The 7,966-nt window shown below is 46.1% G+C and overlaps 1 protein-coding gene across 1 annotated transcript; it reads right to left on the reverse strand.

Moving 5' to 3' along the window:
• Positions 1-3,306: 3,306 nt before the first annotated feature.
• TMSB4X (thymosin beta 4 X-linked) lies at positions 3,307-4,919 on the reverse strand. The gene is made up of 3 exons (XM_071569647.1): positions 4,811-4,919; positions 4,127-4,240; positions 3,307-3,767 (listed from the first exon to the last, which is right to left on the reverse strand). Exons 2-3 carry the CDS (start codon positions 4,224-4,226, stop codon positions 3,733-3,735), a joined length of 135 nt encoding a protein of 44 aa, XP_071425748.1. The 5' UTR covers positions 4,227-4,240; positions 4,811-4,919; the 3' UTR covers positions 3,307-3,732.
• Positions 4,920-7,966: the final 3,047 nt, after the last annotated feature.

A 7,966-nucleotide genomic window follows, 5' to 3' on the forward strand; every position in this document is an offset into this window, starting at 1 on the left:
TTTTTTTTCTAAGCAAGAAGAAAAGGAAGTCAGAGAGGGGTCTGACATTTTTAAAATCAGGTAAAAACAATACTGGAATTCAGGTCATTAACTTTAGCTGAAAAGAGTGAGAAAAATGGGCTCTTTCTTGCCATAAAGTCACAGAATTCTGAAACAGGTGTATGGTATGGTCTTCTTAAAAAAAAATCACTGTATCACAGGGACAATAGCAAAAGAATCTGCCAGACATCACACAAATAAGGGATACACATTATCTGTAACTCCCCTTCTCTGAATTAACAAAACAGCCCATTTTATTAGAATTTGGTTGCCTTGCCTGTTGAATTCAAAGTGCACAAAGCTGGTGCATGAGTGATCTCACAGAATGCCAAGCCTGACATGGGTTGCTTTGCACAGTCATCCTACTGAATATCAACGAATAAGCATAAGATGGCACTTTATTCCTTCACACCCTTTTTAATATCAGCCCAGTGGAACTGTTGCTCTGAACACTGTATTATGTGCTCATTGTGTTTTATATGATGACTGGAGGAGCACACGGTTCCTTACCAATAAAATTCTGCTGTGCAGCAGATGTATGTGGCAGTCATAAATGATCACAATACACAATAGGAACTGCTCATTTCTACACTGTTTCTAGGGAAGTAAAGGGTTACTAGGGGAAGTGGTGTTTTATCACACGTTCAACATTGCACAAAAATAGCCTAGAAGACCAAAATGCTTGCATTAAAGTCTCCACATTTCTGTAATTAATACCGCAATGAGCTATTTTGGATATGGTTAGCATATGCTTTCTGTTCAATATATGTATGGTTAATGGTATCTGGGGAGGTGCATGAAGGGGAGAGAAAATCTTCTTTTAAACACTGAGGAAGGAAGAATTTGGCTCAGTACTGGAGGGCAGAGCTACTCACCACCTCATCTCGCTGGAGCTCTCTCTGTGCTGGGGGTGGGGAGGCAGCAACACCAGACACTGTAAGTCTCATAGGGCTGGCATAGTGTGCCTGCACAGCATGTGAGATAAAAAGCCATATGTGCCTTTCTTTTTCATAACGAGGTTTTGGGCTGTATTGTTTATTTCTAGTCAATTTGTTTCTGGTAAAACTTTATAGACTAAGAGCTGAAGAGACTGATCTCCTTTATTAGCCATAGCCAACGATCAGTGCAGACACAGTCTTGAGTATTAGTCGATCTTTCCAAGCCTCCATTTTTAGTACCATCAATTGCATTGCTGTGAAGTAGGTGTCAGGTGTGACCTCCTCAATACTGCCTATGCAAAGCCTGGCAAAGACCTGTCACAATTTTCTTCAAACGTATGCAAAGAGCTGAGCAAGGATCAAAGCATTTATTGGATGATAGAGTCCAATAATTCCCAATTTTACCTGGAAGGTTTACTTTCCAGTTGTTTTTGTATTCTATTCGGTCCTTGATGCCAACAACAGAGCTATAACAGTAGTAGTAGCTTATTGCCATGTCTCCTGAAAACAGATCTGAGCCTCAACACCTCACACTGCAGATAGTGGTACCATTTGGCCAGCACTGAACACTTTGGACTTGCAGTTCTGAAGTCAGTGGCATCATAATCATTACAATTTTGCTGAACTATGCTATTATTACAGCATGAACTTTCACTGACTTACACAGAGCTATGTATACCTCATGCTTTGCCTCACTCAGAAATACATTGCTTTGGTTTTTTTCCCATAGATAAAGCCACACTAAGCAAGCACTCTCTTCAAATCATTTGTGCACGTGCAGTTCAGACTGTATGCTTCTGAACTTAGTCCTGCCACATCCCGTGTTACCTGATTGAGATCAGTAGCTGGGGATTGATTATTGACTTTTCAGAAGCTCAGCTGTAAGTTTCCTATGTCTTTCCCACTATACACAGGAAATGAAAGCTTAAACAAGTGCAAGAAACAGTTCATTTAATTCCTGAACTCATCAGCTTAATTACTGTGGAGATCCTTATGCCACCAGGACTTCCCATATCTTCCCATACACTTCATAAAAAAATCTCAGGCCTAAACCGAGATTCACATCATACACAGTTCTGCAAGTCTTCCCCTGACAGGGAGCTGGGAGACTGTGCCTGCAAGCACGTGGCAGCCCCTCTGGCTTCCACCTTCTCAGGAAGCAAAGATATCCACCAAACCTCCAAGGAGAGGAGCCCCACTGCCCTCACCAGTGTAAAACCAAAGACAGTTTGTTGCCGCAGTCAGATACTGTTAGAGAGCAGTGATAGGATGAAACCCTAAATCTACATGACTCTGCCAAGTCAGCAGCCTCAGCAAAACCCAAGTTTCCCCAGAGGGACTAGTTTTGGTTTATAGGAACTGGCTGAAATTAATGAAGCCTCAAGCCCTTAAGATAAAACTAAGGCACCACAGAAGCACACTCATCACCCTCCTACAGGTTATCTGACAGCATTTTTTTCCCCCGAATGTTCATTACTCACTTCACTCTGATGAAATTCATGATTACCAAAGTCAACTCCTACTGCTCTCCCTGGATCACAGGTTTTAAACAGGTTTTTGAAGAAAAATAACCAAAAACTGTCCCAGGCATGAATTTCCATAAATCAGCAATGTGGAGCATCACTATTTGCATACTGGATTTATGATGATCTTTTTAAGTTACCACAACGCTTTTGTCCCCAGATGGTCAGTTTTGAATTATTAAAGAAACTGTAGCTTTTTATTCTTTGATACTAATTCTTAGGATCAAATAGATGTTAAAAGATTAAAAAATGTTGTTCGAAGCATGAGTAACATTGTAGCAAACTATTTTTTTCCATGGGACATCACCTACTAAAATAGCTTTAGAAAACTAAAAGCCTATGTTCAATTTTAGACTCAAAATTCAAGTTACATCTTCCTTTAAATACTGTATCAGAATAACAAGTCTTAATTATTAAATGAACTAATTATGGCTTTATACAACTGAGGCTGAATCTCTGCACCCGTACAGAATGGTTCTTGCTACAAGAGCTATGCTATGGGTGGGGCACAGCAATAAACACAGCCCAACTGTTTTGTCTTTATCAATCTCTACATAAAAGAAATATTTAAAGTGATATACTCACATGATAAAAAATTACAAGATATGCAATTTTTTACTGAAATTAAAAAAACTGGCTTCGAAGATCACAAACTTATCTATTTGTGAGCACAAATAGTGAAAAAATAATGGTAAATGTGGTTTGAGGCATCTCCAAACATTTTATAGTATCCCATGTCACAGTACTGGCTTTTATGCTTCATATCCATTGATACAGTTCTCCAAAGAGAGGACATAAATACCATCCAGGTTTTAAAACATTTTATTTGCATATTAAAAAAATTGTGCATTCCAATAATTAAAATCATTTGAACAAAAAAAAAAAAATGGCACTCGATTAACTGCATTTTACAGCTCGCAGGACCTTGGTACAGCTTTGCATTTATTCGTTTGTTACTCTAGTTTACTGTAGTCCCACCCAAGTTCTTCTTTCATCAACATGCAAGCTCTTTCATGCCACCAGGACCAAAGCCAGACAGGCAGAGGGAAAGGCAGCGCCTTCGTTCAGTGTCAGTAGTTCTCTCTATTCTTTTGATGTGAAAGGGGCAGTACAGTCATTTTAAACTTTATCCAACCTCTTTGCATCTTACAAAGTTAAACAGCTAAAAGAAGTAAAATAAGAAGGCAATGCTTGTGGAATGTACAGTGCATAATTTGGAAGGGCAGATTTCATTACGATTCACCCGCTTGCTTCTCCTGTTCAATTGCTAAAATGGGGGAAAAAAACAGAAAAGGAGAGAAAAAAAATGAAGATCGGGAATCTGAAATGCATTCCCATGACAATTGCTATACATTGCTAATATATAGGTATCTTTTTAGTTACAGATCAAAACGGGATGTAAATAATTGTAAATCAAGCGCTGCTAAGCGGTGGGTTCGAGTTTTCTCTGTCTGGCAGACAGAGCCGTGTATCCTCCCTCTCTCCAGCCCGCACTCGCCGCACCCCCGGCTCCCGCCTGCCGCCCCTCTTTGTCTCCTCCCGCCTCCCTCCCTCCATCCCTCCCTGCTCGTTTCCCTCCTTCCCTGCTTGCTTCCCTCCCTTCCTCCCTGCCTTGCCCGCACTCACTTTCTTTTGAAGGCAGTGGGTTTTTCTCTTGCGTCTCTGTCTTCTTCAATTTGGACTTGTCAAATTTCTCGATCTCAGCCATGTCTGGTTTGTCGGACATGTTGGCAGGTGACTCTGCGCACGGGAGGGAACAGCCTGTTACCCCCGGCCAGGGCTCCGCGGCCCCCCCGGCGCCCCTGCGGAGCCGCGCCCGCCGCACCCAACGCGGGCAGTCGCGGGAGCCGCACACTCAAGCACGCCGAAAATGAGACGCTTCACCCCCGACGTATTTAAGAATAATAGTAATTTTAAGAAGCGTCCGTTTAACCCAGCACCCAAGGCGGTGGAGCTCGCTGCCAGCCGTCGCCGGAGACAGCTCCCAGTATCTGCGCGCTGCGGATTACAATAGCGGGGACGAGCCCGGCTCTCACCGCATTTTTAATTCGTTCAGGGAAAAATATTTAAAAAATAATGCCCTGGAACGGCAACAAAGCCGGCTTGCGCCTCGCCCTGCAGCGGCGCCTCCTCAGACAATACCCCCACGCGGACAATGGTCCCCTGCCTCCCACCCCCCGGAAAACAGTCCCCGCGCCCTGCCTGCCCTGCCCTGCCCGCGGTGCCACCCCCGGAGGGGATGCGGGCACAGGCCCGCGCTGAGGGACCCGGGGGAGGGGGGATGGTTGGAGGGGGTGCAGCGGGACCCACCGGTGTCGCCGCGCGGTGATGCTCTACCCCGCCGCTCGCTGCTGCCGCCGCTCCGCACGCCAGTATAAAGAGCGCTCGCTGGCGGGGCGGTTTTATCCCCGCGCCTATGCAAATGAGATGATGTCACCATTTTGCCACTTTCCGCCGTTTTCTCTCTCTCTTTTTTCCTCTTGCTTCCTTCCCCTCCCTTTACTGCCCAGCCCTCCTCCTCCCCGCGCACACGCGTACACGCACACAAAGCTACACACACACACACAGACACGCACCCACAGTTTGCAGCTTGGTTTAAACGGGAGCATCGCCCTACTCTCCTCAGTCCCTGTCCCGGCCGACGTGGAGCCGCCCCCGAGCGGGCCAGGGGATGCGGAGCGGCCCCTGCCCCGGGGCTGGTGCGCGTCCGGGGCCAGGGGTCGAGACCGGGACGGAGGCATGGGGGGCCAGGGCCAGGGCCGGGGCCGGGGCCGGGGCCGGGGCCGGGACAGGGGCAGCGCCGGCCGCCTCCCGCAGTGCAGGGGCAGCCGCTGGCCGCCTCCTGCAGCGGCGGAGGGCTGTGCTTGGCTGGAGCCGTGCCGTGGTTGTACTCCGGCTCCCTGCGTCTCGCTCCCCTGGTTGGGCAATATCATCTCGCTGATAACGTTACTCAGATTTCGTCATTTAGAAGGAATAATCGAAACCCGCGTCACTTCAGCTCTGACAGCTGCCGCTGGTTCGCCCCGCACTCCCGTCCCCATTCCTCCGCTGCCTTTGCATCCCTGATACAGAGAGAGAAAAATCCTATTGCTGCTGTTCCTGCAGCCCTGCTGCAGGGGAAAAGGGAACCACCCCACAACCACCACCACCCCCCCCAGCCAGGCTTTGGTGCTGGGCCAGCAGACAATGGCTCTGGCCAGATGCCGCCGGGCCCATCCTCCTAGCCAAGCACCGCCCGCCCGGCCCTATCCGCCTGTGCCTGGGGGAAAAAGGGCCGGCTGCAGGGCTGGGACCGAGGACGGGGGCGTGGGGGTGGGCCAAGACTGCTGCTTCCCGCCGCGCCGGGGCTCCAGATGTGCTTCAGCGGCCCCCTCGGCTCGGGAGATTCAAACAAGCAGCCACAACCCCAGCATCATCCGGTTAGGTGGGCAGCTGCTGTAGGGAAGGGGGCAGAAGAAAGGAGTGTATGGGACGCGTGATTCTTTTTTCTGCAATTGCCGCATCGGGAAATAAACTAAATTATTCACGTGAAAGAGCTGAGAGACGCCGGGGGCTGTATCTGTGCGTGTGCGTGTGCTTGTGGCTGACTGACAAGGAGACGGGGAAATCTCTGCGCCTTTGTCTGGCAGCAGCCGTTCAAGGAAGTGCAAATACGATCGCTTTCGAGGTGTGAAGGGGCATAAGAGCAGGCGTATGGGGGCACAGGACCAGGCCTGTGGAAATTCACTTAATTTCAGCCACTTCTGGGACATCTGAATGAAAAACATGGAGTCTATCACTCCCTGCTTCCTGCCCTCCAGCAAGGTATCTGATGATGTGAGAGTGGTTGCTGGTGAATTAAAAGCCCTGAGTCACAAACAGTATTAATACATGTAAGGAGAACATTTCCGTAAATTCCCTGAGGATGCTGTTTTCTGTTTCGTAGCTGCCCACTCCTCCTTGTCTGGCTGTTTTTCATAGCATTTCCAGAGTTGTATTTTCAAGGAGGTACAATCTTGACCCCATGGCAATCCCAATACCTTTTATAGTGAACCAGGAGTTCAAATCAGCCCACAGACTTCCTAAAGCCAAGCTCCTTTGCATTTGGAGGTGTGGTGTATAAAATCTGGTTTCCTGTAGCCCATGAGCTTCTCCAAAACCGAGATCAACGTGGTATGAGCCAGGAACTACGTGAGACTGAAGGCCAAAGGAATAACTCGGGAAAGAAATGACAATATATCATTTGGGGATATTTACAGATTTTCATAGTAATGGCATTAAAAGTGTTCCAGTGGGATCTTCTGTGTGGATACTGACTAACTCTGCTAGCTTTTCAGCAAGTTCTATAAAATGAGTTTATGGCCTTTTACAGCTTTGATGCTTTTGAGCGTGGAACTTCATAAACAGGAATTGTGAAATTTCCCTGATGATCAGTTCATAAGCATCTCCAACAATGTTACAAGCCTCAGACTTACAGTTTTGCCAAAAGTTCTTCTGCCTTTTGAGAGTAAATTTAAAATAAATATTCTTTAGAATTGCTCCTCTCTGTGTCTGCTTTAGTTGCTCACTGATGTATCTGAGCAAATCAGTATTTCCCTGACCTCAGTGCAGGAAATGTGCTCCTGAAATTAAAGAACAGCAAATGTTTACGTGACTAGGGTCTGGCTCTTTTCACAAACTGCTTGTCCAGTAGCAATACTGCCTTCTTTTGCTTTTGCTCATTTTGGCATAGAGTCATGAATCCCTTAAATCAGTGTAAGCCACAGCAGCAGGGGGAGGTTTGCTGCTGTCTGCAAACCAGGCTCTTCTGCTGAGCCTAGGTTCAATTAGAGTTCTGAGAGACAATGACAAATAAAAGATTAACGCTGTTGCTGCTTCTCTGCTTTCCTGTATCTTCTTTCTGTTGGATTAATACGGAGATAGTCACAGTGCCTTAGAAATGTTATGTATACTTTATTATGTATATGAAGGCAGTATTGTTCCGCTGAAGCAAAATGAGGGTTGTTGCATTTTTGGTGTCAGGACATAGACTAATTTCTGTAAAAATAAATCCTCTTTATAGTAGTTTATATAAGTGGCATAGCTACAGAAATTGAGTATCTCCATGTCCTTTTATGTTTAGTTCTGTTTGGTGCTATTTGGAGAATGAAAGGAAGGTACATGTTCATACAAGATTGTCCCATGTCAAGTAATTTCTGATAAAACTCCAAAGCGCACTTGGATGGGGCAGACCTGACATCCTCAATAAATATCCTAGGCCATGTGTTGTAAAGAATAGCTAGCTCAGGAATCGTCAGTTGTGATATTAATGTCCTGATAATTTATTTTTTTAGTGGTTTTTGAGTCAGCTGTTTCTTATTGGGATGACTTTAAAAAAAATCATTCAACAAATGTTTGATGTTGTAGTACCCTGCTAGACATGCACTCTCAATCATTTGCATGTTAAAGGAGAGCACTTTTCAGCACATTGCTGATTCCATTTGCAAG

This window comes from Pithys albifrons, chromosome 1 (assembly GCF_047495875.1).
Source record: "Pithys albifrons albifrons isolate INPA30051 chromosome 1, PitAlb_v1, whole genome shotgun sequence".
Classification (NCBI taxonomy): Eukaryota; Metazoa; Chordata; class Aves; order Passeriformes; family Thamnophilidae; genus Pithys; species Pithys albifrons.

What these genes read in the sequence shown, in the direction of transcription:
- TMSB4X (XM_071569647.1), bottom strand. Translation starts at nt 4,226, where the DNA reads ATGTCCGACAAACCAGACATGGCTGAGATCGAGAAATTTGACAAGTCC. An exon ending in CCCACTGCCTTCAAAAGAAA is followed by an intron (nt 3,768 to 4,126) that starts GTGAGTGCGGGC and finishes CCCCCATTTTAG; the next exon opens with CAATTGAACAGGAGAAGCAA.